General features: G+C 38.8%; 1 protein-coding gene across 4 annotated transcripts in view; it reads right to left on the bottom strand.

Moving 5' to 3' along the window:
• Positions 1 to 9,320: 9,320 nt before the first annotated feature.
• The window catches only part of LOC135115359 (ovoinhibitor-like), a 23,956-nt gene continuing 5,776 nt past the window's right edge, over positions 9,321 to 27,500 (bottom strand). For 2 of the 4 annotated variants that reach the window (XM_064032043.1, XM_064032044.1), the window contains exons 3-9: positions 21,533 to 21,679; positions 19,341 to 19,514; positions 17,367 to 17,522; positions 16,080 to 16,295; positions 14,545 to 14,685; positions 13,791 to 13,946; positions 9,321 to 11,689 (exon numbers count right to left, since the gene is read on the bottom strand). In XM_064032043.1, coding sequence (XP_063888113.1) covers positions 11,526 to 11,689; positions 13,791 to 13,946; positions 14,545 to 14,685; positions 16,080 to 16,295; positions 17,367 to 17,522; positions 19,341 to 19,514; positions 21,533 to 21,679 — 1,154 coding nt within the window. In that variant the 3' untranslated portion in view covers positions 9,321 to 11,525. Of the gene's footprint in view, positions 11,690 to 11,731; positions 13,044 to 13,790; positions 13,947 to 14,544; positions 14,686 to 16,079; positions 16,296 to 17,366; positions 17,523 to 19,340; positions 19,515 to 21,532; positions 21,680 to 27,500 lie in introns of those variants that run through there. The other 2 variants (XM_064032046.1, XM_064032045.1) reach the window with 2 other exon arrangements.

Raw genomic sequence — 27,500 nt, 5'->3', positions numbered from 1 at the left:
ACCTGTCTGAGAAATTATAGTTTGGCTGAGATTAAAAAATTATAAGATAAAGTTTACCAGACCTTGAGAAAGAATAAAATAGTTAATCTCAGTTTAGGAGATAAGAGTTTACCTGACTTACATAAATTATAAGATGGAGTTTACCTGAGCATGAGATGTGATAAGATAGTTTACCTGAGCTCGAGAGATAAGAGTTTACCTGAGTTTGATAATAGAATTTACCTGAGCTGGTTTAGTAATGTAAGGTGAAGGTGTGATGATTAAACAGGTAGGAAAGGTCAGTGCAGGTTGTATAATCACTTTGTATTACTGTCACTTTTAACAATCGATTGCTGAAATGGTCGGCAATTGAACAGAGGCGGAATCTAGGATGGTGCTCTGGAGCGTAAAATTAGTGTTTTTTTTTTTTGTTTTTATCATTTACCATTGTTTAGATTTTATTTTTTATTGATTTTTATTTATATATTTATTTTACTTTATTTATTTCATTTATATATTTATGCATTCTATTTTTCTTTATCTTTACTTTTTTTTATTTAGTTGTTTATTTATCTATTTATTTATTTGTTTATTTCATTTATTTTCTTTCTTTTCTTTTTTTTCCTTTCTTAACCGATTAATTCCCAGAAATCTTCGTTTTTCTTTGCGTTAACTTGCTCCTTATCTTGCAGACATTCTAATATCGAAAGTTTCACCCCGCGACTGTATAACATTTTGCCGTTCTACTGTTCATTATGTTTATTTATTCAGCTCATATTTGCTTTTGTACATCAACACACTCGGTACAGATTAAACATTTACTCATCGTTGCTTCTTTCTTTACTGACCAAAACCTTATCTAACTCAATCTTAGCTCTTTTTTTTTTCCCCCGTCAATTGATTTTCCCCTTCACACTCACTCAGGTTTGATTTTCTTGCATTTAACTTTTTTTTTTCCTTTTCTTTCCCTTGTTTTACTTTCTTGCATTTAACCACTTTTTTCCTTCTTTTCCTTGTTTTCCTTTCGTGCATTTTAAATCCCTTTTTTTCCTTATCTTTTCCTTGTTTTACTTTCTAGCATTTAACCCTTTTTTCCTTCTCCTTTTCCCCTCAGATCACTCTCTTCACACCCATTTAGGTTTCATTTGCTTTCTGTAATATTATGTATGTCTCTGTATTGTGTTTATTTATTAGAATAGATAGTAGATAGATTAATAGTGAAGTACAAAATTTTAGGGAGGTATGTAGATTTTATTTATTTTTTTCTTTCTCTTTTTCTTGTTTATCTTTTGTTTATGTGTTTTTATTTTTTGTATTACCGGTAGTCTTTATTCTAAGTAGCTTTCTTTTTTCTTATCTGTGTTTTTCTATATATTTTTCCTTTATTATCTTTCTATTATCGCTTCTTTATTCACAACCTTGATTATGTTTTCTTTATCTCTTATCTTTAACTCTTACTTATTTTTTTTATTTCCTTATCCTATCTTTTATTTATTATCTTTACCTGTATTATCTCCTCTTCATCCATTATCTTTCGCTCTACTGTGTCTCATTATTTTTTTTTCATCTCCCTTTACCTCTTATCTTTCCATCTCATCGTCTCACATTCAATTATTATCATTTTTTTTTTTCAGTCTTATCTCCACGTCTCTATTGTTCTTTATCAACCTCACCTTTGCAATCTAACCTTACCCTTTTCTCTCACCTACGCAAGTTTATTTTTTTATTTCCCCTCACACTCACACACCCACTGACACACACACACACATGTTTTCCTTCCGTTATGAACCACAATAAAAGACCAGTGTGTGTGTGTGTTTTTTTTTTTTTTCCCCTCCTTCAGGACATATACAAGCCTGGATTCCGCGTTTGTTTTTCGCTTATACCGTTTCATTTAACCTTCCGTTGCTTTTAATGTGTTTTGTTTTCATGTTGGCTGTTTGGATTTGTTTATGTGTTTGTTTTGTTTCGTTTGTTTGTTTGCTTGTTTGTTTTGATTTACTTTACTGATGTGGTTGGTGTGTGACGAGAGAGAGAGAGAGAGAGAGAGAGAGAGAGAGAGAGAGAGAGAGAGAGAGAGAGAGAGAGAGAGAGAGAGAGAGAGAGAGAGAGAAGGGGGCGGATAAGTACGTGTATAAGTAAAAGAAGTTAAGTAAATAAGTAAGTAATGTAGGTAAAACAAACAGGTAGATAATTTAAGTAGGCAGGTAGGAAATTCATCGACTACCTTACTTATTTTTAACTTTTCCTAATAAATTTCTCAGCGCAGTAATTGAACAAACATTTTCTTCCCTCATTTTTGTACCCGTGACCAATTTACTCCCACACACACATGAAGATGCTAATAATAAATAATTAAACAATAAATAACTTACTAAAATATTAACTCGGTGCACTTGTTCGTAATTCCTTGAGTCTCCCCTTGACCTGACATGACCCAAATGTTGAAGCAAAGATAACTTCTTCTTTTCCTCCTCCTCCTCCTCCTCCTCCATTTATCGTTCAAATTGTTTCTCAGCAATAATTGTTTTTGCCTCATCATTCTCTCTCTCTCTCTCTCTCTCTCTCTCTCTCTCTCTCTCTCTCTCTCTCTCTCTCTCTCTCTCTCTCTCTCTCTCTCTCTCTCTCTCTCTCATGATTAAGCGTTCTAAGGTGACTCTCCTTTTTTTTTTTCCCCTTTGCCTTATTATCATTATTAGTTTATTTTTTTCTCCCACCTCTTTCGTCCTTTATTTCTTACTTTCATTTCAGTGTCTTATCTTTATTTTATTTTTTTCCACATTTCTTGTTATCTTTTACTTTTCCGTTTTCTTTTCTTTCGTCCTTTTACACTCTTTCATTTTTTCTCTTTTCTGTGTTGTATTCTTTATTCATTTTTTTTACTCCTCTCTCTCTTTTCCTTTTTCCAGTTTTTTTTTTTTAATAATTTGACCATCCATCTTTTTTTTTTCCTTCGTTATACCTTTTATTTTTTTCTTTTAATGCTTCATTCGTTCATTCATTCATTCATTCATTTGTTTATTTATTCCTACGTTAGTTCATTCATTCATTCATTCATATCTTCTTCCGCCTTCAGTACCACCATCACCATTCACGCATGTCTTACAAAATTTAAGTATAAAATCAAACACAAAAAAAAAAAAAAATAAATAAATAAATAAATAAATAAATAAAAATAAACAAATAAATAAATAAATAAATAAATAAACTTCACATATATTCCTATTATTCTTTCTTTTTCCTCCTCGTCCTTCCTTGTGTCTCTTTCTTTTTTCCTTTTAATCTTTCCTAACACTATTAATACCAATAACCTTGACTCAGTATGAGAAGTGGAGGAAGGGAGGGACGGAGGAAGGGAGGGATGGAGAGAAGGGAGGGAAATGCCTTTTACTTGGCCTGCTGAAGGAGAGAAGAGAGAGAGAAAGGCAGGGAGGAAGAGGAGGATGTTTGAAAAGAGACAAAAGAAGAGAAGGAAGGAGAATAATAGGCAGGGAGAGAGAGAGAGAGATGAAGATAAGAGAAACAGAAAGGGAAAGAGACAGGAAGTGAGAGAGAGGGAGAGAAAGCAGAGATAGCAATGAAAAAAGGAGAAAGCGGAAGTGAGGAAAGGAAGAGAGGATGGTAAGGAGAAAGAGAGAAATAAATAAAGGGAGAGAGAAAGAGTTAGGAATGGGGAGTGAAAGAGAAGAAGAAAGAGGGAGAGAGAGAAAGATAAGCAGGTAAACAAGGAGGAAAGGGATAAGGAAAAAGAAGAAACAGATAGGCAGATTGAAAGGGAGGGAAAGAAGGATAAAGAAGAATAAAAAGGAGAAGGCGAAGAAGAAAGAATCAGAGAAGGGAAAAGAGATAGAACAAGAAAAGGCAAAAAAAAAAAAAAAAACACAAATTGAAAGATCAGGAAAGAAGGATAGAGAAGAAGAAGAAGAAGAAGAAGGAGAAAGAAACAGAGAGAGAGAAGAAATAGAAACTAGAAGCAGAAGAAACAAGAACCACATTGAAAGAGAAGGAAAGAAGAATAGAGAAGAAGGAAAAGAAAGCAGAGATGGAAGAAGAAGAAGAAGAAGAAGAAGAAGAAGCAATAACAGAAGAAATAAGAATCAAATTGAAAGAGAAGGAAGGCAGACAAGAAACAGACAGACAGGCAAAGAGGCAAGCAAGTTTTTGTGTCTTAAGTTGAACCCCAAGTAGTGGATGCATTCCGGCTGCGTGTGAGGGGAGGAGGTGTGGCATTGTGCAACCACCTGCGTGCCCCTAACCTGACCTGATACGGTGGTGCAGATAGAACGTCTCTGCTCCAATAAGGAAGGTGGATGCTGTAGAGTGATGTGATTGTGTGTGTGTGTGTGTGTGTGTGTGTGTGTGTGTGTGTGTTTTGCCCGGGGTGTGGGTGTGGGTGTGGTTGTGGTGGTGTGTTTTTTTGTTTAATTTATTTGTTTATTAATTGATTTATTTTTTTGTTTAGTTATTGTATTCGTTTGTTTATTTTGTGTTGTGTGGATTTTTTTTTCTTACATGATGAAAGTAGTATTGATAGTAGTAGTAGTAGTAGTAGTAGTAGTAGTAGTAGTAGTAGTAGTAGTAGTAAAAGAAACAACACTTTATAATTCTACAAGCGCAACACACACACACACACACACACACACACACACACACACACACACACACACACACACACACACACACACACACACACACACACACACACACACACACACACACACACACACACACACACACACACACACACACACATGAAGAAAAGAAAAAAAAGAATTGAAACACTTGAGTGGAAACAACCTCTAAAGAATTTTCCTCTGCATTCCTGAAAAGAGAGAGAGAGAGAGAGAGAGAGAGAGAGAGAGAGAGAGAGAGAGAGAGAGAGAGAGAGAGAGAGAGAGAGAGAGAGGGTGGGGGGGAGGGGGGGGAAGAGAGTAAAAGGTGAAGGAAACGAGTATTCAAATAACAGCGGCACAGAAATGAAAAATAAAGTATGAACGAGAGAGAGAAAAGAGAAAATAAGAAAATGAATGAAGAGAAACAGGAAGGAAATGAAAACAAGTTGAAGAAAATAGATAGATAGATAGATAGATAGAGAGAGAGAGAGAGAGAGAGAGAGAGAGAGAGAGAGAGAGAGAGAGAGAGAGAGAGAGAGAGAGAGAGAGAGAGAGAGAGAGAGAGAGAAAATATGCTGCAAAAAAATAAAATCATTGGTGCAAAAGATGAAGAAAAAAAGAAAAAAAAAGGTGAAATAACAAAAGTAAATATATTGAAAGTTTAATTCACAAGACAAAGATGCTGCTGTCTTTGTTTGAAGGTGAGGAAGAAGAGGAGGAGGAGGAGGAAGAGGAGGAAGAGGGGGAGGGAAACATAACAGAGGAAGAGAAAGAAGAGGAGGAGGAGCAGGAAACACTTTTATGACGAAGAACATGGAAAGTTTTATAAAGGAAAGAAGGAAAGAACGAAGGAAGGAAGGAAACAAGAAGGGAAGAAGGAAATGGAAGAACGAACATAACGTAGGAAGAGGAGGAGGAGGAGGAGGAGGAGGAGAAAGAAACAAAGAATGAGAAATATAGAAAAAAATATAAGCAATCCCATTAAAAGGCATTCGATTCCTTATACTTTCAAGAAATACCCTTAAAAAGTATTCAGGTTTCATTTACCTATAAGCAATCTAAAAAGAAGAAAAGAAAGAAAAAGAAAACGGTATTTGGTCTTATTTACTCTCTCTCTCTCTCTCTCTCTCTCTCTCTCTCTCTCTCTCTCTCTCTCTCTCTCTCTCTCTCTCTCTCTCTCTCTCTCTCTCTCTCTCTCTCTCTCTCTCTCTCTCTCTCTCTCCCCAGGATAGAAAAAAAAAACTTGTAACTAAGAAATCTTGAACCTGTTTTCAGAATACCAGATTGAGGAAAAGAAGAGGAGGAGGAGGAGGAGGAGGAGGAGGTGACCTGGAGGAGAATGTAAGGAGGAGGAGGTGATGGTGGTGGTGTTAGTAACTCGATTTTGGGATTGGCTGAGATGAATATTTGTTAGCAGTGTAACCTCTCTCTCTCTCTCTCTCTCTCTCTCTCTCTCTCTCTCTCTCTCTCTCTCTCTCTCTCTCTCTCTCTCTCTCTCTCTCTCTCTCTCTCTCTCTCTCTCTCTGCAAGCATCACGACCTTTTTAAATCATGACTTTTCCTCCTCCTCCTCTTCCTCTTCCTTATGCAACCTTCGTCACGGCTTAAAATCACCATTCCTTCTTTCTTTGCTTTCTTCTCTTCCTTCCTTCCTTCCTTCCTTCCTTTTTTTTTTTCTTCCCTTCCCTTTTACTTCCGTACCTTTGAACCACTGGACCATAACACGTCTTCCTCCTCCTCCTCCTCCTCCTCCTCCTCCTCCTCCTCCTCGTCTGATCCCTCAAGTAAAAAGTAATTGGTTTAACTCTCCTCTTGTTTATTTTTTTATTTATTTTTTTATTAATTTCCCTTTTATAAGTGTCTCATTCTCAAGGATATCAAGGTTTTCACTATGAAATGGTGATAGTAGTGGTGGTGATAGTGGTGGTAGTGGTGGTGGTAGTAGTGGTGGTGGTAGTAGTAGTAGTGGTAATGGTGGTGGTAGTGGTGGTGGTGGTGGTGGTGGTGGCACTTTAATGTTTCGTTGTTGTTGTTGTTGTTGTTGTTGTTGTTGTTGTTACTGTGGTAGTAGTAGTAGTTGTTATTGTTATTGTTGTTGTTGTTGTTGTTGTTGTTGTTGTTGTTGTTGTTGTTGTTAATGTGGTGGTAGTAGTAGTAGTAGTTGTTGTTGTTGTTGTTGTTGTAATTTTGTGGTGGTGGTGGTGGTGTGGGAGGAGGCGAAGGTGATGTAATGGTGTATGTTTGTAAGGTCAGTGGTTTGTTTGGTCTACGTACGTACACCACCATTACACACACACACACACACACACACACACACACACACACACACACACACACAGCCAGACACAGACACGTCCCATAAACCCCAATTCCTCCATAATTAGCCAGTGTCTCGTTGTAACACACTTAAAAACTAACAAGTCCTTGCGTTACTCGCTGCTTTACTTAAAACGTACACTTACAATACTTAAAATACACTTGGAAATGAATCGCTCGTCTTAATTTACTAAAAAAAATAAAATAAATAACTTTTTCTCATTTTCCTTTTTTCTCATCTTTTTTTCTCATTTAATCTCCTTCATCTCTTTATTTACATACTGATAATCCTTCACTACTTCACTTTTATTTTTTGTATACTTATCATTTAATTATTAGTATCTCCTTTAAGGCCCTACTTTTATTTACTTTTCCCTATCCTCTCCTTTATCATTACTTAAATGCTTCCAGCTATTCACTAATTTACTTTCATTCTCCACTCTTAACACTTATTATTGTTTGCACACCATTTACTGTCCTACTTTTTTATGTATATCTTTTCTTTGCTGCCTTTTTTTTCTTTTTTCTTTTTTTTACGTAAGTTACAATAGGAGCACTATTTCTTTTATCCCTCTTCGTTTTCTTTCTAGTTTTCTCACAACAAAAGAAAAAAATTCAAAGAGAGCAGTCACTGATTTCCCTCCCCTCTCCTTCGTTTTCTTTCCCGTTTTCTTTATCATCCAAGTTACAAATATGGGAGAACTAATAATTATTCTCCTTCCCTGCCCTGTCATACCCTCGTTTTCTTTCGCGTTTTCTTTCCTTATCCAATAGGACGCACTAAGGTAAACAAACTCGTAAACACTTCATTGAGGTCATCTTTGTGTTGACCTAAGTTGACCATCCCTGCGTGACCTGGTGTGACCTTTTTGGGGGTGAAAGTAGCTCCAGATGATGACCACCCCTCAACATCTAAGCTTCCAGTACACGCACTCCCTCACTCATCCCTCTCACCTCTCACCTCTCTCACTCTACCCGCTTTAATACTTGCAGGGTTATTAGGTTCGCCCCGCCCTCTTCCTTGTATTGTTGTTTTGTGGGCTGGGTGTGGTGCAGAGAGAGAGAGAGAGAGAGGGGGGGGAGCTATTCTTGAACACATCAGCCTTCTCTCCCTTACAGTTATCAGGGTTCAGTGGGAGGTAAGCAGTGTTCTCAAGGCTGTTTTTTTTTTTTTTTTTTATGTATCTAGCAGTAGTTTAACAGAGATTGCAGCGTCATTAGTGTAAGGCAGCAATGTGGACCTGACTGATCGCCTCTGTGGGCTTTGAAAATTGTCCTGATGAGAAAAAAAAAAAAAAGGGTCCTTAAGAATACAGGACAATGACAGACTGATTTATTAAGTGACTGATTGATTGACTGACTGACTGGTTCGTTGCCTGCCTGGTTGTGTGCTGTGGGCGAGTGTGTGACGACTGACTAGTGCAGCTGTAACGCTTTTATTGCACATTCATTGTTCTTTGTCATAGTGATTTTTTTTTTTTACTTCATTTTAGCTTGGATGTTTCGAGTCGTTAAGAATTTTTTGTATACATTACTTTTTTTTTATTACGATATGACTCGGAAATTGTTTATCGGTGTTTGTCTGTCTGTCTGTCGGTCTGTCTGTCTGTCTGTCTGTCTTTGTCTATCTATCTATCTATCTATCTATCTATCTATCTATCTATCTGTCCATCTATCTATCTATTCATTTATCTATCTATTACGAACAAACTGACAGACTTAAACATGATACCTGACTGACAGACAAACAGACGCCAGACGGACAGAAGAAGAGAAAGTGATCCAGACAGGTATGCTTAGAGAGGAGGAGGAGGAGGAGGAGGAGGAGGAGGAGAGAGGGGAGAACAGGTAAATACTAAAGAACTCAGGTGTGTCTGTTAATCAGGTAAATACACACTCTCCCCAACGCCCCTTCTTTTTCTTTGCCAACTTGTACATTTCATTTCTCCCCATTATTCTCTCCTGTCATCACCCCCTCTCCCCCACTCCATGTCACCCGCCACTTTTTTCCCTCTCCCCTTTTATAATGCTATATGGTGTAGGTGAAAAGAGCACAAGACACAGTGGGGGGGAAAAAACTCACCTGCCTTGATATTTTTGTAGTAGTGGTGGTAGTAGTGGTAGTGGTGGTGGTGATGGTGGTGGTGGTTTGTAGAGGTGTGGTTATCAGATGTTATTACCGTTATTTTTTTCTTTTAGTTGATTATTTGTAAAGTTGTTGTCTTTGTTGTTTGTTGTTGTCTTATTTCGTTTTTTATTTTCCCCTTTGTATCTTCTTTATTCCTCCTCCTCCTCTTCCTCTTCCTCCTCCCCTCGCTCCCTTCCCCCCACCATTAACATGCTTGTGCTTATCAGTTACACACACACACACACACACACACACGCAGAGGATGACACAAATGACACACCAACACTCTGTTCTAAGTATAATAATGAAACACAACATGACATGAAGGCCACGCGGGTGCAACACACACACACACACACACATACGCAGGTGGCCTCAGCAACACATCAGTGGCGCCCTGTCCTTCACGCAACACAATACACATGGAATACACTGCGAGGGGCGAACACAAATACTAACCGAAAAGAAATACACGAATAAAAATAATTGCGTATACGGGAAAGAGAAAAATAAAAACAAAAAAAGTAAATAAATGATGAAAAAAATATATATGTAGCCTAGTAATGCTAAACAAATATAAGATGCGAATTAGTTTTTATTTATTTTTTTTCTCGTTATGTAAAAAATGTTAAAAATAAAAAGTGTGTAAATCATGAAAGAAAACAATAAATAAATATATGTAAAAAAAAATCCTATCGAATAACTAACGACATAGGATACGTTATTAACAAAAAGAAAAAAAGACACATTTTATTATTTATTAAAGTAAAAATAAAAGTAAAACAAAAAGTACGGTAACTCTAAGTATTGCCTTAAGTGCTTCAGAGGGAACAGTAGTAATGCAGAAGTAATGAAAGTAACAGACAATAAAACATGTAAACAATAATATGCGAAGTAAACAAAAAAATGTAACGCAACAGATAATGATGAAAAGAAGATTAATCATTATGTTCTACTTCATTCATTTCATTTATCTATTTTCTTCAATCGTATCGTATCAAAAATTTCAATATTTCTCTCTACCTTCTTTTCAGCTTTTTTTTTTCTGTTGCATTACAAACTTAACTTATTTACTCGTTCGATTTATTTTCAACACCTCTAATCTTTCAATATCCACTTTCGTTCAGTTCAAAGGATAAAAAAAAAAAAATTTAAAGTACCCATTTCCTGACCCATTTTTTCCCATATCACACATAAAAAGTAGAAAAAAAAAACTAACAATTTCATTTCCAGACCAAGAAAAGTGTTTACAAGTATATTGGAAGTGTGTGGTGTTGTGTTGATGGTGACACTGTTTTGGTGGTAAGTGTATTGTAGTAAGTTGCGTGTGTGTGTGTGTGTGTGTGTGTGTGTTCTGAGGTGTGTGTGTGTGTGTGTGTGTGTGTTGTGTGTGTGTGTGTGTGTGTGTGTGTGTGTGTGTGTGTGTGTGTTGGTATTCATGAGTGTTACTGTAGTATGTGTTTCTGTGTATATGTATGACCAAGTGTGTTGTATACGTAGCAGTGTTTCTGAAGAGTAGCACTGTGTTGTCTACAGAGTATTCCTTGAGTGTTTTACGGTGTTCAGGCGAGACAGGTAGAGGGATTAGCTGGAGGCCAGGTGAGTTCAGGTTAAGGTTAATTATGCTATGTTAGGTCAGGTTAGGTTAAGCCACGGTGGTGAAGCTAAGTTAGAGAGGTGGTGGTTGACTGTCTCTCACACACACTTGATATAAGAAAAGTTACATCCAAGAATGGAAAATTAAAAGTCGAGTCCATTAAATTAACAAAAAAGGAATAAAAGAACAATGGGGTTAGCTAAATTTATCAATCAAATCTCTTTTTACTTCCATCCTTCAGTTTTTCTCGTTAAAAATTCCATTAAGCTAACATTTTTTTTCTACTCAAATTTTCCCATCACGTTAATCTTTTCCTTCCAGATTTACCAGACTAGTAACTCTTTTTAACTAATTTTACGAAGCTTTTTTTCTTCTTTTCTTTCCCTTCATATACTCGTGACACTAACCTTCTCTCTCTCTCACCCAAACTCACCAAGCTAATCTTTCCTTTCTCACCAAAATTTATGCATCAAGCAAATCTTACATTTTTCCTCTGATTTACCATAAGACTCATTTTGTTTTATGATCCTGCCAGTCTTAACCACCTAAACTATGTAACCTTTCCCTGTCAGCTCTCCTCACCAGACTAACCTTTCTTACTTAAACCTAACTCTTGCTTATCCCCCAAAAAACATTCACCCATCCTTTTTTTTTTTTTTTAGATCCCTTTTAAATATAAACCTCAAAACTAATTCCCTCTTTCTCCCTAACCTAATCATCAAAAATAACCTTCATAAATCCATCCATCAAATTTACCCTTTATTTTTTTTCCCCCCATCAAATTTAAACCCAAAAATTACAAGTACCTTTCTCATTTTCCCCTTCAGACACCCAACATGACCTCATTACTCCCTCCCTCCCTCCCTCCCTCTGAGCCTCCTTCAGCGCCTTCTTCAGCGTCTCAGGCAAGGCCCATTCGCCAGCTTGTAGATGTCGTACCCAGACAGACACGCCTGCAGGGTCAGGTGGCAGTGGTTGAGGTAGGTCACCCCGTCACTGCCACACACCAGGTTTCGCGTGTTGTCCTCGCATCGCTCACACCTGCGAGGGTCCGGCTCTGGGAGGGGGAGGGGCAGGGGAGGGAGGAAGGTTAGTTGGGTTAGTGGTAGGTAGTATGAGGAGTGAGGTTAGCGGTAAAGTGTGCAAGGGAGGAGGAGGAAGAGGAGGAGGAGGAGGGTGTTAGTTAGCTTAAAAGTATGTAGTGTAAGGAGGAAGTGGATGTGAAGATTATTAGTAAATAGAATAAGAAGAAGGAGGAGGAGGTTAATGATAGGAAGTATGAGGAGGGGGAGGAAGAGGAAAGGATAAGGGATGAGTGAGGTTAGTGGTAAAATGGGAGGAGGAGGAGAAAGAGATCAGTAAATATTCGTAATGAGGAAGCAAAGAAAATAAAGACGAGGATAGAAGTAGGAAGCATGATAAGGAGGAAGACAACAAGGAGATTAATAGTACGAGGAAAGAAGAAGACAAGAACAAGAAGGGAAGAGAAGGAAGGGGAAGACAGACAGACAGCACAAGGACAAGAGAAGGAGAGGAGGAGGACGATGATAAAAAAATAAGAGACAGAGACTGAGAGCTAACGTCCAATTAGGATAAAGCTTAATTACAAGTTGTAGTACTACACAAAATTGTTAATATTAAAATCTACACTACTGGTTACTACTCTGTTATATTTAATGCGGGGAAGGCTACAAAAGAAAAAGCATTAGTAGCAGCAATAATACTCGTAGTAGTAGTAGTAGTAGTAGTAGTAGTAGTAGTAGTAGTAGTAGTAGTGGTGGTGGTGGTAGTGGCTGGCAGAGCTGTGCATTAATTAGAAGTAGATTACAAAGTGATTCGTTTGCAAGAAGCTAAAAAGGAAAACACGAAGAAGGCGAAGAAGAAAGAGGTGAAGGAAAGGATTGTATTTAATATCTATGCCATATCTCAGGCTCCGGTGCTGCGTGGGCTGTGCTAAGGCTGTGTCCGCGGCGGTGGCTGTGCAAGGTGGTGTGCTGTGGTGCTGTGGTCCTAGCGGCGTGCTGACGAGGGCCACGAGGAAGCACGTGCTGAAGCTTGAAGCGTGGCGTGCTGAGGTGCCAGGTGCTGAAGTGCTGAGGTGCTGTGGTGCTGGTGACCGCCGTGGATGAAAGTGCTGAAAGAGGTGCTTGTGGTGCTGCTACTGGTTAGGGAGGTGGTGGTGGTGGTGGTGGTGTTGCTGCTGCTGTGGTGGTGGTAGTGGTAAGCTAGTTAGCAGCTGTGCTCATGGTGGTGGTGGTGGTGGTGGTGGTGGTGGTGGTGGTGGTGCTGCGGAGGACTGGTAGCTGTGCGGTGCTGAGGCGTGGTGGTGGTGCTGTTGGTGGTGGTGGTGATGATGTTCTCACAGTGGGTTGGTGGAAGGGATGGAGAGGCGGGGGGGGGACCTCAGTGCCCTGTGCGTGGCGAGAAATGACCATTGAATGAAAGCAGCTGAGATACAAACAGATTGCCGCAAACTGAAGCTTAACAGAACATTGGCTACAAGTGAAAACAACGTGACAAATAAAGGAAGCTTAGAAAAAATAAGTAAAAAAAAAAAAAAACATTAGCAATAAGGAAAAGTTGGAAGTCAAAGCAACAGAGATTTAAAATAGAACTTGCAATAAATAGAAGCTTAACCAAACATTGGCTGGAAGAGAATAGAGCGTTACAAATAAATGAATATATATATATATATATATATATATATATATATATATATATATATATATATATATATATATATATATATATATATATATATATATATATAGCTGGTCAAAAAAAAAGAAAAACAAATATAACAAAAGATAGGAAATAAATAACTAAATAACTTTGGCATCAACAACAGCAACAACAAACAAACAGAGTAAGAAAAAATAAGTAGATAAATAAAACAACAAACTTTGGCATTAACAACAGCAGCAACAATTCGTAACAAAATAAATAGATCAAGAAACAAAATACAGTCAAATAAATAAAGAATAAATAAACAAAATGAAATAAATAAGTAAACAAATAACAGCCATTAACAACAACACTAACAACTCTAACAACAAAACAAAATATGATAAACAAACAAATAAAATAAAATAAATAAATAAATAAATAACGCATAGATTCTAACCACCACCACCACCACCACCACCACCACTACTCACTGCAGGGTCCGTCGTACAGCTTGAGCAGGCCCTGGTTGTGGCACGTGGCGGCGTCAAAGAGGCACTTGTTGGCGTAGGTAATCCCGTCACTGCCACACATGGACGGCCCGCGCTCCCTGCACAAACGAGGCCTGCACTCCGGCTTCTCCACGAACACTGCAACGGCGCAACAAAATGTGACGCGAGGGACAGACAGGGGAGATTGACGCAAGGACATGAACTAAGCTGTGACGGGAGGGACAGACACGGGGGAGGGAGATTGACGCAAGGAGATGAACTAAGCTGTGACGGAAGGGACAGACAGGGGGAGGGAGATTGAAGCACGAAGATGATGTACCGTACCAAGATGGAAGACAACCCCTCCCCCCAGAAACCTTCCTAACCATCCAAAAAAAAAAAAAAAAATAAATAAATAAAAGAAAAAGAAAAAAAAGAAAAAGACAGGAACCTTGCCAACCATCTAACCTAACATGAACGTTCCCAGCCATAAAAAAAAAAAAAACGAACCATCCCAAACCATCCAAAAACCAAAAACCCTCAAAAAATAAAACATCCCTCCCAACTTTCCAAAAACCGCCTTTACCCTTCCAAAACATTAAACCCACAAAAACCCTCCTAAACCATCCAAAAACCACTAAAATTAACCTTCCTCCTTAACCCCAACACATCAACACATCCCCCACCCCCTATCTAGCAAAATCCGTCTCCCCCCTTCCCCAGCAGTAGTACGATTCGTAACCGTGGCTTCACATACCGCAGGGTCCGTCATGGTTGCGTCCCACCGCCGGGTCCTTGCACCTAGCCAGCAGGAGGAAGCAGTCATTGGTGTAGGTAATACCGTCAGTGCCGCACACGAGTCTCCGGGCGGTGTCGCATTGGAGGGAGCAGTCCTTGGCTGTGGAGGGCGTGGAGGTATTAATGTACAGGTGAGAGGAGGACGGGAGGGTGACGAAGAGAAGAAAAGTAGGTAGATAGATAACGAGGAAGGGAAGGGAGGATAACATGGAAGAACGGACGGGAAGAGAGGGTGATGAAGGTTGAGGGTGATGAGGGGAAGAAGGAAGGGTGACAAAGGGATAAGTGAAGGAAAGGCAGGTTGACAGGAAAGGAAGGAAGGGAGGGTTAGAAGGAAGGTAATGAGGAAGGTAGAGGAAGGAAGGAAGATAACGAGGAAGGGTGACGAAAAGGGAGGGAAGGAAGGGAAAGAGGAGGAAAGGGAAGGTAGGATGACAAACAGGGGAGGAAGGAAGGGAAGGGAGGATGACAGTGGGAAAGAAGGGACGGTTGACAAGAGGAGAAGGGAAGGGAGGAAGGAAACCAGGAAGAAACGCGGTGACTAAGGAAAGAGAATAAAGCAGTGGAAGTTTAAACGGTGAGAGAAGGAAAGAAAGCATTGGGAATTATGAATGATGAATAAAGAAGGATAACGAAAGAATGAGAAACAAAAACAAAAAGTGATACAGGAAGGAGAACGAGGGTGATAATAGGAACGAATGAAGGATGTAGTGTAAGAAAGGTGTGGGAAGGAATGAAGAAGCGAGAAGTGTAGGACGAAAAAAAAAAAGGACAGGAAATAAAAATAGTAGTAGAAGTGAAAGAAGGAAGTGAAGGAACAAAGAGAAGTAGAGGAAAGGACAAGGAGAGAGACGAACGGAGAAAGGATTTAGGAAAGCAAAGAAAAGGAAGATCAGAAGAATAAAGAGAGAGAGAGAGAGAGAGAAAAGTAACCTGTGAATAAGTGAACGGAAGGGAAATAGAGAGAAAGGGAAGAGAGGAAAGGTCGAGGATGACTTGGAGGAAAGGAAAGGAGAGGCAATCTGTTACGTACAAAGGGTGGGAAGGATGAATGGTTGCAGAGAGAGAGAGAGAGAGAGAGAGAGAGAGGGGGGGGGGGAAGGCGATGGTGCAAGTGAGTGAGTTTTGTCTGTCATGGTGAAGGACGGAAGTGCAGGGAGCGAAAAGGACATATGGAGAGAGAGAGAGAGAGAGAGAGAGAGAGAGAGAGAGAGAGAGAGAGAGAGAGAATGTGTAGTAGTAGTAGTAGTAGTAGTAGTAGTAGTAGTAGGAAGAGTAGCGGTAATAATGATAATTGTAGTAGTAGTAGCAGCAGCAGTAGTAATAACAGTAGTAGTAGTAGTACAAATAGTAATTATATAACCAACAACTGCATCCATACCACAACCCAACCTAATAAAACCCAACAACACACCATCCCACACAACACAACACACCATACAGCTCCAGAAACACACCACCACACTACACCACACAACACAGCACGACACTCACTGCAGACACCATCACTACGTTTCTCCAGGCCTGGGTAGCGGCACTTCGCCAGCTCGAGGTAGCAGTCGGAGCCGTAGGTCAGGTTGTTGGTGCCACACACGGGGCGGAACCCTCCCGTGCAGGTGTCCTCGCAGCCCTCGCTCACCACGGAGGAGGAGGCGCCGCCAGAGAACAGTGTCTGAGAGGGACGTCTTGCTCCTTTGCCGCTGAATCCCGCTGTAGGAGGAGGAGGAGGAGATGAAACTGATGAGGTAATTGAAAGAATATGAAGGAGAGGGAGTTTAGGTGACAGAAGGAAATAGGGAGGGAGGAGGTGGTAATGATGAAGTAATGGAAGGAAGAGAAAGGAGAACGAAAGAGTGGGAGTTAACAAGGTGATGGAAGGAAGGAAGGTAAAGAAGGAATATGAAAGAATAAGATTATAAAGGCTAAGAAAGGATAATAATAGAAATGGGATTTAGAAGGTGACAAAGAAGGAAGGTGAAAAAGGAATATGAAAGAGAATGAAAGAATAGAGTTATGAAGGATAATGAAGGAATGAGGAATTTAAAAAAGTGAACAGGAAGGAGAATGAAGGAAGATGACTTACAGGAAGGAATGAAGAATGCAGCGTGACTAAGGAAGGAGTAGTGAGAGTGGACGGTAAAGGAGAGGAAATGGGAATAGCAGAGGTGAATGAAGGAGGAAGTAGAGAGAAGTGAAGGAATGGACAGGGAGGGTGACTGAATGATAGATAGACAGATACAGCATTACGAAAGTGAAAGGAAGATAGAAAATGGGATAGTTTGGTCATATAGTAAGAAAACAAAAGGAACTGATTAAAACTGCTCACTGCTACTCAATCTTTTCCATAATCTCAACCAAGACTGTTTATAAAGGCCACAGAAATCTGGGTTCTCAAAAGTGTTTCTGCTTTTGATGATGTAGAAATCTTGTTAATCTGTCACTAGAACGTCCCTTAATGAAAACCCAGTGTAGCTTCAACTAGATTTATTTATTTATTTATTTATTTATTTATTTATTTATTTTATAGTGTAATGTCGGTGCGGCGAAGAAATGTCTTAATGTTTTAGAAATGCGCTGTTTTTTCATCACCACTATCATCAAAGACCACTTTTTTTTTTTTTTTTAAGGTGTTTTTTTTGCCATTGATGCTGAATACCCATCAAACTAGTAGAAGAATCATGAAAACTTGAAAAACCTAACCTCCCTTACGTACTCTTGAAAACTGCCGTGGTAAAACGCAGGAGTGTTTCGAGTCAACATCACTACGGTCCTCATACTCACCGCAAGTTCCCTCGTGGTGCAGGTCGACCTCCTCGTTGTGACACATGGCGATGGAGAGCTCACACTTGTTGTGGTAGGTGGCGCGGTCTGATCCACACACTGGGTCGTAGGTGCCCGGGCAGTCCCTGTAGCAGATGTCCCGCACCTCCTCCACCTCTGCGCGCCCCAAGGAGACAAAAGACAATGTAGAAAATGAGGTTAGTTTGATTTTTTTTTTTTTCTTTTACGTAGAAAAATGAGAAAAGAGTATATAGCAAAATTTATTTGATGGAATTTGTGTTTTTCTTTATTTTATTATTCTCTGTACTCGTTTTCTATTTATTTAATTCGTTTGCTTAGAAACAAAGAAGAGAGAGAATATAGAAAGTGAGATTAACTTAATGGTGCTCTTATTCTTTATCTTTTGTTAATTTTCTTTATTTATTTTTATTATTCAACTCATTTACCTAAGAGAGAAGAAATGAATGTACAAAACTAGCATATTTTATTTCATAGCTACAATTTCTCTTTATTCTAACTTATTTATTTTTTTCACTTTTCTTCTTGCTAGGGAAGATTAATTTGTCATGAAATCGAGACCAATAATGACAGGAGGGATACAAGAGATGCGCGACATTCCTTACGAGAGCAGACTGGACTTTTAAATGCGTTCGTTATCAGTACAGGTGGATTAAGAGGGGATCTGACAGATGTGCCTGCGCGGCGTGAGGGATACAGTCAGGTGCTGTGTCGTGCGAAATCCTTGAGCTGCGAAAATACTGGCGAGTCGACCTGCGCATGCCCATCATCGCGTCAGCACCACGACACACGGTCTGCGAGATTCTTGAGCTCCAAGGTCTCTCTCTCTCTCTCTCTCTCTCTCTCTCTCTCTCTCTCTCTCTCTCTCTCTCTCTCTCTCTCTCTCTCTCTCTCTCTCTCTCTTTTCCCACAGTCTTATATAGCGACTCTACCATGATTATTAAAACCGGTTTTGATTCATATCACTAGATGGTGTCTTCAAATCGTTACTAAATAATTTTACAGGCTAAAAAGTGATATTAGTAGCACTAATCTAGGCCTACAGAACACACGGGGCGCAAGATTCTTGAACTCTCAAGGTTTGTCTCTTCCACAGCTTTATAAAGGTTATACCTTGATTATTAAAACTGGTATTAATTCATATCAACAACGTGCTTTCAAGTCGTTACTGAAGAATTTTGCAGGCTAATATATATATATATATATATATATATATATATATATATATATATATATATATATATATATATATATATATATATATATATATATATATATATATATATATATATATATATATATATATATATATATATATATATGCAACGATATAGGCCTGCAGAACACACGGGGTTCAAGATTACTGCACGAAGGCCGACTCGCCAGTATTTTCGCAGTTCAAGGATTTCGCACGACAGCGGCAGGCGAGGTGCTCAGGGATGGGAGTCTTGGTAGACAAGCTCGGTAACCTTAGATTTTAAAAGAAGTTAGAGAAAATTGGTTCTGAATTACGAATAGGGATGTTTTGGGAAGTGACGAGTTTATTAGTGCAATCAGTACTTAGTTTTAAAAAGATTACATAAAATCCAATCATAAGAACACAAAACAACAGAAGCTGCAAGAAACCATCATGCCTACACGTAGCAGTTCCTGTTTTGAAATATATTTACCTATTTTCACCTATCATCCTCTTTTATAAATTTGCCTAATCTTTTAAAGCTCTCTAATGACTCAGCACTAACGTCCTCATCATGGATAGGGATGATAGATAGGACAAGGTAGATGCATATTTGTAATTCAGGGACTGCCATGTGCCGGCCTACTGGCTTGCTGCTTCTTTCATGGTCTTAACGCCAAAACAAACTTAACATAGGTTATCTAATAATAAGTGCGTTTTCTGTGAACTTTAATCAGAAAAAAACGGTAACATTTAGGGGGTGACTTAGTTTAAATTACCACAAGCATTCTCGCTCCTGATGTTGATCGGGGACTTGCTTTCCTGGGCATTGCGGCAATTGGCGAGATCAAAGAGGCACTTGTTCTGGTATGTCTTGCCATCATCCCCGCACAAAGGCAGGTAGATCTTGGTGCACTCCTCGCGGCACCTCGAAGTAGTGACAGGCCGAGACACTGGCAGAAGAATGAATTATGTTAATGGTGTCAGTATGAATGATTAATTTACGGGAATCATATAATTTGCAAGATTGAGATTAATATTACGATGGAAAATATACAAAAGAAAAAAGAATAAGAATGGAAGCAAGAATTAACGTTGTTAATGATGCGGATATAAAGGGTTAATTTACGGGATCGTGCCACGTGCAGGATGAAGATTAGAATTATATTAAAAAAAAAAAGCTAAAAAAAAATTGTATAAAAAAAAAGTATAAATGAAGAATGGTAGGCAGAATTAATGTTGTTTATTGCACACGTCGGTATTATTTGACCCCTGACTTTCGGGGAATCATGTTACTTACGGGCAAGATCAAGATAGAAGAAAACAACAACAATAATAATAATAATAAGTAAAAAGAAAATACGGATAAATAAAGAATGGAAGGATAGATAAATGTGTGAAGGGAAAAAAAATGTCTAAGTCGTGATGAAAAATAAGTCACGGTGTCAATATATATATATATATATATATATATATATATATATATATATATATATATATATATATATATATATATATATATATATATATATATATATATATGAAAATTAAACAATAGTGGGTGAAGTAGGATAGCCATCATAAGTAAAACGAACACAGGTCAATCATAAATATATATATATATATATATATATATATATATATATATATATATATATATATATATATATATATATATATATATATATATATATATATATGGCAGTGAACATTGAGAAAATTAATAAATAAAAAAAGACGACAAAACAAGAAGACAAATAATAGAACTTGGAGAGCAAATGATAAGGCAGAGAGAGAGAGAGAGAGAGAGAGAGAGAGAGAGAGAGAGAGAGAGAGAGAGAGAGAGAGAGAATCACCATGCTATTCAGCCGTCATCCACGAAATAACACTCCAGCCATCCATCATTCCTTCCCTGTCCCTCACGTCCCTTACCACAACAAACACCTTACAAACTTCAAACTTCCCCACTCACCCATCTCTCTCTCCCCTCACCTGCGCTCCCTCTCCCTTACCGCCATATCCTGAAACACTTCTGCACCGCACCTTCATTACATTCAAGAGGCTCTAATTAATGTTACACGGGCTTTTAATAGTGTTTTTGCAGTTCTAGTGACAGATTAACAAGTTTCCTATAGTATTAACAAGAGAAATAGTCTTGAGAACCCGGCTGATCATCTCTATGGCCTTGGAAAATTGTCGTAGTGAAGTTATACTAGTTTTTTTTTTTCTTTTTTTACGGTTCTTGTAACAAAATAACAAGATTTCTACAGTATAAGAGAGACACTCGTGGAAATCCGGCTACATGTCTCTAAGATCTTTCAAAATAGTCGTGGTGAAGTTACACGGGCTTTTATTGAAGTGTTTACGGTTCTAGTGACAGATTAATAAAATTTCTACAATATTAACATGAAAAACATTCTTGAGAACCTGGCTAATCATCTCTGTAGCCTTGGAAAACAGTCGCGGTGAAGTTACACGAAGTTTTGAGGGTATTTTTACGATTCTAGCAACAGAATAACAAACAGAATAACCAAGAATCTACACTACTAACAGGAGAAACACTTGAGAATGCAGCTAAACATCTCTATGGGCTTTCAAAATAGTCGTGGTGAAGTTACACGAATTTTTTTTTTAGCATTTTTACAGTTCTAATGACAGAAAACAAGACTCCTACAGTATTCTCGGGAGAAACACTCTTGAGAACACGGCTGTGACCTTTGAAGACAGTCGTGATGAAGTTACGACTTTCTAAGGGTGTTTTTACTGTCCTTCTTCAAGGTACACATATTTTTTAGGGTGTTTCCACGGTTCTAGTGACAAATTAACAAGATCTCTACAGTATCAACACGAGAAACACTCTTGAGGACCCGGCTAATCATCTGTGTGGCCTTGGAAAACAATCATGGTTAGAGGGTGAGCGAGAAGAGCGTTTCTGAATACGACCATCGCTAGCCGCGGCCTCCATACCCACCACAAGGTCCGTCTCTGAGTTTTCCGAGTCCCGGGAACGTGGTACAAGCGGCCTTCTGCAGGTAACACTCATTCCTGAACACCACGTTGTTGGTGCCACACACGGGACTCGAGGTACTAGGGCAGCTGTCCGGGCAGTTTCTTCGCCCTGACGAGGAGGAGGAGGAGGTGACAGAAAAGGGAAGATTAGAGAAGAGAAGGGGAGGGTAGAGTAAAGGTAAGAGGTGCCAATATAGTTTAGGTTAGGGAAGACACGAAGGAAAGAAAGATTAGAGGAAGAGAAGAGAAAGATGGGAGAGAGAAGGTGGTAGGTTAGGTTAGGGAAGAGACTTTAGCAGAGAAGAGAGAAGGGGAGGAGAGGAAAAGTTAGGTGTCACTGTAGCTTAGGTTAGGTTAGGGAAGAATCGGAGGAAAGAAAGAAGAGAGAAGAGGAGAGGAAGAAAAAGTTAAAGGTGGAAGTGTAGGGTGAGAGAAGGAGAACTGGAGAAGAGATAGTAAGGAAGGGATGATAAGAGAAAGAACAGGAAAGGAAGATGAGAGCAGAGAAGAGAGAAGAGGAAATGAGAGAAAAGATTAGAAGTGGTATAGGTTACGTTACGAAGAGAAGAAAAGGAAGAGAAGATTATGTAAGAGGGAAGGAGATAATGACTAAGAAAACAAGAGGAGAGAACATTAGAGGAAAGGGAAGGAGGGAGATGACTGAGAGACTAAGGAATAAGAAGAAGAGGAGAAGCATAAAGGGAAGATTAGAAAAGGAGGAAAGGAAAAGACTTGATAACTAACAGGGAACAAGAAGACGAGGAGCAGAAAGAGAAGAAGAGAGAAGAGGAAGAGAGAAGAAACAAATGAGAAGTGGTAGTAAGGACGGAAGATTAAAAAAGGAAGAGGAGGAGGTGATAACAATAAGAAACAGGAAAAAACAGGAGAGAGAGAGAGAGAGAGAGAGAGAGAGAGAGAGAGAGAGAGAGAGAGAGAGAGAGAGAGAGAGAGAGAGAGAGAGAGAGAGTCTGTGGACAATCGGAATAAAAGAAAAAAATAGAATGACGTGTAGGAAAACGAAAATTAGAAAAAAAAAAGTGGGAAGATGAGAAGACTAAAGAAGAGGGAAGGAGAGAAGGAAGAAGACTGGAATGGATGATAGGAATGACGAAGAAGGAAAAATGAAGAGGTAAAAATTATGAAAAATGGTAAGCAAAAAGGGAAATTTATTTGTGAGAGAGGTGGGGGAGGGGGGGGGAGCTGCAAGGGGGAACCGGTTACTGAGAAGAGAATAGGAGTGTCTGTGAAGTAAGAAAGAAGTGTGAAGGTCAAACAGGAGACATGTAGAAGAGGATGTGAAGAAAAATCAATGAAGGGGAACAGAAGTAAAACAAAAAAAAATAAATAATAATAATAAAAAAAAGATAGAATGACTCTAGGAAATAAGATAAAAAAAAATAAAGCGGTACTGTGAAACTTTAATTTTTTTTTAATAAAGTTAATAGTGAAGGAAGAAAATAAAAAAAGTACAAATTCTCAAGATACACGAGTTCAAGAAAGTTAATTAAGTAAAATGAAAAAGACAGTTTTAAAGTAAGAATTCTTAATTCTTAGTTTTTTCTTTATTTATTTATCTATTTATTTATTTATTTATTTATTTACTTTTGTCAATAAAACATTAGATTAGCATCACCAGAAGAAGTAGCAGTCGTCGTGTTAGTATTAATCCTGGTAGCAGTGGTTTTGCTGTGTTAGTAGTAGTAGTAGTAGTAGTAGTGTTAGTATTAATCCTGGTAGCAGTGGTTTTGCTGTCTGTGTTAGAAGTAGTAGTAGTAGTAGTAGTAGTCGTCGTGTTAGTACTAGTCATGGTGGTGGTGGTAGTGGTGGTCTAATGTTTGAGGGAAACCCAAGATTATTTATATCCTTTTTAAAAATGTTGAGAGAAACAAAGTAAGGTCATGATAAACAACATCTCATCAGTGAAGGAGAGGATGCTGCCTTGTCTTATCAGTGTTGTTGTAGGCCAGGTGTGTGTGTGTGCGTGTGTGTGTGTACCCCAGACATACAGAGGCACACCTGTCAGCCGAAATTTAAACGTCATACGAAATTTAAACGATCATAACATTTTAATAACGTCCTAATGTATAAAACACACACACACACACACACACACACACACACACACACACACACACACACACACACACAATAAACACTCCTTCACAACAACTCTTCCTGCCATAAACTATCATTCGAAAACAACTTTAAATGAAGAAACATATATTATTTTCCCTTTTCTTTCCCCACAATGCAACACGCGACCTTTTCCAGTTTCCAGCCCCATTGTCTCGTGTCACGCTCGGTAAGGGGGACACGTGAACACAGAGACAAGGACACGAGGAGGTTACTGGGTGTTCCGTGGTGCTCCCTCAGTAGGAAACACAGGAATAAACACAGCACTCTTTACTGGCCTATGTATTTTTAACAGCAGTGGATTTTTCGTTGATCTTACTGGTGATGTGGAGCAAGGCAGTTCCTCCTCCACCCACCGAATCTAATTTAACTAAGAGATGTAGAAATGTAGGATAGTAAAGGCGAAGGTTCTTCCCCACCCACCTAAGTAAGAGATGTAGAATATTAGGTTAGAAAAGGAGAAGAATACACAAGGGGGAGTATCCATTGTCTTTCCTTTGATATTAATTTGACAAAAAAAAATAAAAACAAATAAAATCTGTCGGAAAAAAAAAAAAATTACCGTACTCTTACCGTACTAAGAGATATGTAAAGCAATGATGGTATTGATTATAATGCCATCTTAAATACACACCTTGTGGTGCATCGTTCACTGCGGTGCCTCCACCTACACTGCACACAACACGTCACCAAAACCGACACGTTATTTCAAGGGCGAGATTTCAAGACACCTTTCCTCCAACTTTAAATAATTGTTTTGGCCTTTTCATTTGGAGACTAGCAAATCAGTGGACTTTTTTTTTTTTTTTTTTTTAAGTGCCATTTTGGATCACACTATATAATTCTTCCTTTAATCACCAACAACCTTGATTTTAGACACTCTCTCTCCTTATAAAGACAAAACCATTTCTTATTCTCCCTCTTTTATCTCTTCCGTCTTCAGGCAAACTATTTCTACTGTGTTGTGAAGAGTTAGGACCACAATTGTCTCCCGTACTGTCTGTCTGTCCGTCATTATTATTATTATTATTATTGTAAAAATCCACGTAATGGCAGTAGATCAAAAAACCGATACAGACCCAAGCGGAATCCCCAATGAGCAAACACGGATGTGAAAAAATAAAGAAGGAAAAAAAATAAACAAGAGATAAATACTTAGTCAGTTTGTCAGGGGGTCTATTAAGTGGCGATGTGCTTGCGTGGTTAATAAGTATGTTTGTGTATCTATCTGCTTTCTTGTTTCTTTCTTGTGGTCAGTAAATTTAGTTATGTTTGTTTGTTTATCTATCTATTTACCTATCTATCTGCTTAAATGTTTGCTTGTTGCTTGTGTGGTCAGTAAATTTAGCCATATGTTTGTCTATCTATCGGTCTATCTGTCTATTTACATCTGCCCTAGTGCGTGGCGTCAGGAGAGTCAAGGCCGGCCAAAATCCCCACTTAGGCCTTGGATCATGTAGGCTTTATTACCAAGGAGTATGAACCGCACGTTTGCCTTGAGTGTCCGCCAAGAGAGTGAAGTCCCCGACACGGCCCCTCTCTCTGTCTCTCCTCTGCCAGGTGACTCCACGCATCAGTGCCTTTAGGGTTCCGATGGGTGTATGTTTGGTGACTTGTTGGTTGTGTTGTGTTTGGGGTTGTGGTGAGGAGTGGTTAGTTCCGATGTGTGTGTGTTGGTTGTTAAGGGGATCGTCTGTCTGTTTGTTTGTTTGTTTGTTTGTTTGTTTGTTTGTCTGCTATGGTGTTTCTTTGGTGGGGTGTTGTAGTTGTGTGGCTTAGTGAGTTTGGCAGTTTGTTTGTCTGTCTGTCTGTATGCTTTGGTGTTTATTTGTCTCGTGGTATGTTGTGGTTGTGTGGTGAGCGAGTTTGTCTGTTTTTCTGTCTGTCTGTCTGTCTGTCTAAGTGTTATGATTCGATGTTCGTTTGTTAGTTTGTTATGATGCATTTTATGGTTGTATGGCTGATCAATTTTGTCTGTCTGTTTGTCTTTCTCTGTGTTTGTCTGTCTCTCCGTCCGTCTATTTTGCTAGTTTATTGTTCTCTGGTGATTTGTTTTTAGTCTTCTATGGCTTAGTGGTCAATAAATTAATGTGTCTATCTGTACATCTATCTATCTATCGATGCAAATTTATCCTGTCTTCAAGTAATTTTCCCTTTTTTGAGTCACTAATTCTATGGTCAATAAAATCTATCAATCCATCCTTACATCTATCTATCTATCTATCTATATCTTTCTATCTATCACTTTATCTATCAATGCCAATCTATCCCACCTTAAGACTCAATTTCCACGACACGCCAAAGGAGGACATGACAAGACGTGCTATGAAGCGAAGCCAGTCTAGTGAGGGCCTAAAGATCTGCTACCGTTAAACATTACTTCGAGTCAACAGGAAGCTTTTAAAGGGAGATCAGGTTATATTAATTATACGCTTGAATGACAGGTGGCTAATGCTAGGTATGTTTAGTATGAGAAATGCCACGTGTAGGCCTGATGGTTCCTTGCAGCTCCCCTGGTGTTTCTTTGCTTTAATCATTTGATAGGACAGTACAGCAAACAGGAGGGAACGTGGAGAGAATGACACATGATTACTTTGATTAGCCAAACAGCAACTGATCCTTAGGTCCTTATATGGTTGTTAGGGGAGTGATTCTGTGGTAAAGGGTGGTAAAAAAAAAAAAGGGGTATTGCCGTGGAAGAGCGGGAAGAAGGGGCAGAATAGTGATATAGGGGAAGAGGAGGAGGAGGGAAGGGGCAGATATAAGTAGAGAGAAAAAGAATAAGGTTGAGGAAGAAATGATAGAGGAGGAGGAGGAGGAGGAGGCTGCGGCAAGTTTGAACTGGTTAATTCCTTATAAAAAATATTAAAAAAATTAAATAAAATAAAAACGAAAATAAATAAATCAATAAAAAGTAATCGTTTCTCTTTATATACCATTAAGACAAGCTAAATTTGCCAAAGAAACTGTAATTTGTCAGAAAGAAAGCGTCTGTCTGTGTATTCCCGTGGTGGTGGTGGTGGTGGTGGTGTAGGGGAGTGAAGGAGTGCAGGGGGGAAGGGAGATCGTGAAGTATAAAAAAATTGTGAAGGTGATTGTGAATTCCTGTGGTCTTTTTTTTTTATTTGTACTTTTTGTTTTGTTTTCTGTGCCTAATTCTGTTGTCAAGGCCTGCTGTTCTTCTTCGTCTCCTCCTCCTCCTCCTCCAGTTTGTCATTCTGTTTACTCCTTCCTTCCTTTCCTTTGTTTTTATTGCCCCTTACATTTCACTATTTTTTCCTTTCCTATTTTCCTTTTTTTTTTTTTCGTAGAGAGAGAGAAAAAAAAAGAGACCATTGTGATATTGGTTTACCTTCTGGGAGGTGCATAAAAACGAATATAAAAACTATACCTTCTTAGTGTGTGTGTGTGTGTGTGTGTGTGTGTGTGTGTGTGTGTGTACCTATGTGGGAATACCTGTTACGTCACAGTTCCGGAAATTACCACACACAGACACACACACACTAACACACACAACCAGGGAACTTTACTAAATCTGACAATTAATGCAATTCTCTCTCTCTCTCTCTCTCTCTCTCTCTCTCTCTCTCTCTCTCTCTCTCTCTCTCTCTCTCTCTCTCTCTCTCTCTCTCTCTCTCTAATCACAGACCACACAAACACCTCCTAATTATCCTATCCTAACCTAACCAACTGTGGCTAACAAGCAAATAACCTGTTTGTCTGACCTTGGGACGACGGAACAGGTGCAGAAGGAGGAGGAGGAGGAGATAGTAGTGGTGGGAGAGTGAGGACTGGTT

Source organism: Scylla paramamosain, chromosome 29 (genome assembly GCF_035594125.1).
Source record: "Scylla paramamosain isolate STU-SP2022 chromosome 29, ASM3559412v1, whole genome shotgun sequence".
NCBI classification, from domain to species: domain Eukaryota; kingdom Metazoa; phylum Arthropoda; class Malacostraca; order Decapoda; family Portunidae; genus Scylla; species Scylla paramamosain.
This window is presented reverse-complemented; position numbering and strand designations above follow the sequence as displayed.